The 1,338-nt window shown below is 42.4% G+C and overlaps 1 protein-coding gene across 1 annotated transcript in view; it reads left to right on the top strand.

The window, feature by feature from the left end:
• The window catches only part of znrd2 (zinc ribbon domain containing 2), a 6,388-nt gene extending 5,249 nt beyond the window's left edge, over positions 1 to 1,139 (top strand). Inside the window, exon 3 of the mRNA XM_008427000.2 lies at positions 2 to 1,139. Coding sequence (XP_008425222.2) covers positions 2 to 343 — 342 coding nt within the window. The 3' untranslated portion in view covers positions 344 to 1,139. The remainder of the gene's footprint in view (position 1) is intronic.
• Positions 1,140 to 1,338: the final 199 nt, after the last annotated feature.

The raw sequence follows: 1,338 nt of genomic DNA, 5'->3' as shown, positions 1-1,338 counted from the left end.
ACCAACCAGCAGTCAGGCGGGCGTGTCTGTTCCTCAGCCCAGACCGGAGCACTGCGAGGGGGCCGCCGCCGGAGGAAGGGCCCTGTTGCCTCCACCTGTTGTCGCGTCTCCTCCTCCTCCTGCCTCCACCACCACYCTGGCTCCCATCCGTCCCCCGGTTTGTCCGCAGAGCTCCACCCTGCAACCCGCTTTGGAAGAAGCAGAAGAAGCGGTTCTGACTAAACTCCGCTGGGCCACCACCCAGTTACAGAGCTCGGCCTCGCTGGAGGCCAGCATCCAGCTGTGCAGCCTAATCGGCAGCTGTGCCAACTCGCTGCGAAGCCTCAGGGAGCTCAGCCAGTAAGCACACAGGACAGACGAAAAGCGTAAAGTGATAGGAGCGCTGGTTCTACTTTGCTTCAGAATATTGACTGTTACCTTGCTTCTCTCTCTCTGTCTGAATACTTGCTTACAGCTGAATCTGAAGTCGTTCCTAAACACACTTGAWTTAGGATTCAGATGTTTTAAAGTGCACGACTTACTCCTGAAATTATGCAGGCATGCACCTAACATAAAAAATGACATACTGATGTAATGGCTTTTGTCAAATTGTAACTTAAAATTTCAAACATTTACTTGTTCATATTAGTTTAAATGTATCCTATTGAGATTATTAAACCAGGCAGATTCTACATAGAAAATGAAATCTTGTGATCTTGTAYCCTCTAGTTTCTCTACAGCCATCTGCAAAATGTTGCTGTGCTGCAAATCAGATTAGTTAAATTAACACATTTATCCTGCCTTCACACCCCTGAATGTGATGTTGCATACATCTGACCTTTTAGAGATCAGTTGCAGTTCAAARGTTGTTTGGCTTGACTTAAAAATTCTCTTTTTGACCCCCTTGAGATGCAAACGTGATTTGTGAGGCTTTTGGTAGAAAGAAAAACTGTCAAGTAAAGCCGACAGTCATGTGGATGTTTTTGCATGGATGCTTGTCTGAGTTTTATTTTCAGTTTATTATAGCAAGTAGAATAAATAAATCTTTGCAATTGTACATCATATGACAGCACTTCATTTTAAAGATCCCATCCTTAATGATGTGTCCAAAGTAGCTAGTTTTTTAATAATGGACCAGAATAAATCCTGTTCTGAAGTTGCACAGTGTTTTTCTTTCCACAAGAGGGAGACAAAAATTATCTGTTTTTAAGAAATGGGTGAACTAAAAATGATATGAACTGAAATTATTATTCCCATTGACTTTCACAGTTCTTAATACAGTGCTCTGAAAAAGTATTTACTCTCCTTGGTCTACTTTTACAAGTCCTTCTCAAAGAATTAGCATATTGTGATAAAGTT

This window comes from Poecilia reticulata, linkage group LG14 (assembly GCF_000633615.1).
Source record: "Poecilia reticulata strain Guanapo linkage group LG14, Guppy_female_1.0+MT, whole genome shotgun sequence".
Classification (NCBI taxonomy): Eukaryota; Metazoa; Chordata; class Actinopteri; order Cyprinodontiformes; family Poeciliidae; genus Poecilia; species Poecilia reticulata.
The sequence above is the reverse complement of the archived record's forward strand: the minus strand, read 5'-3'. Positions and strand labels throughout refer to the sequence as shown.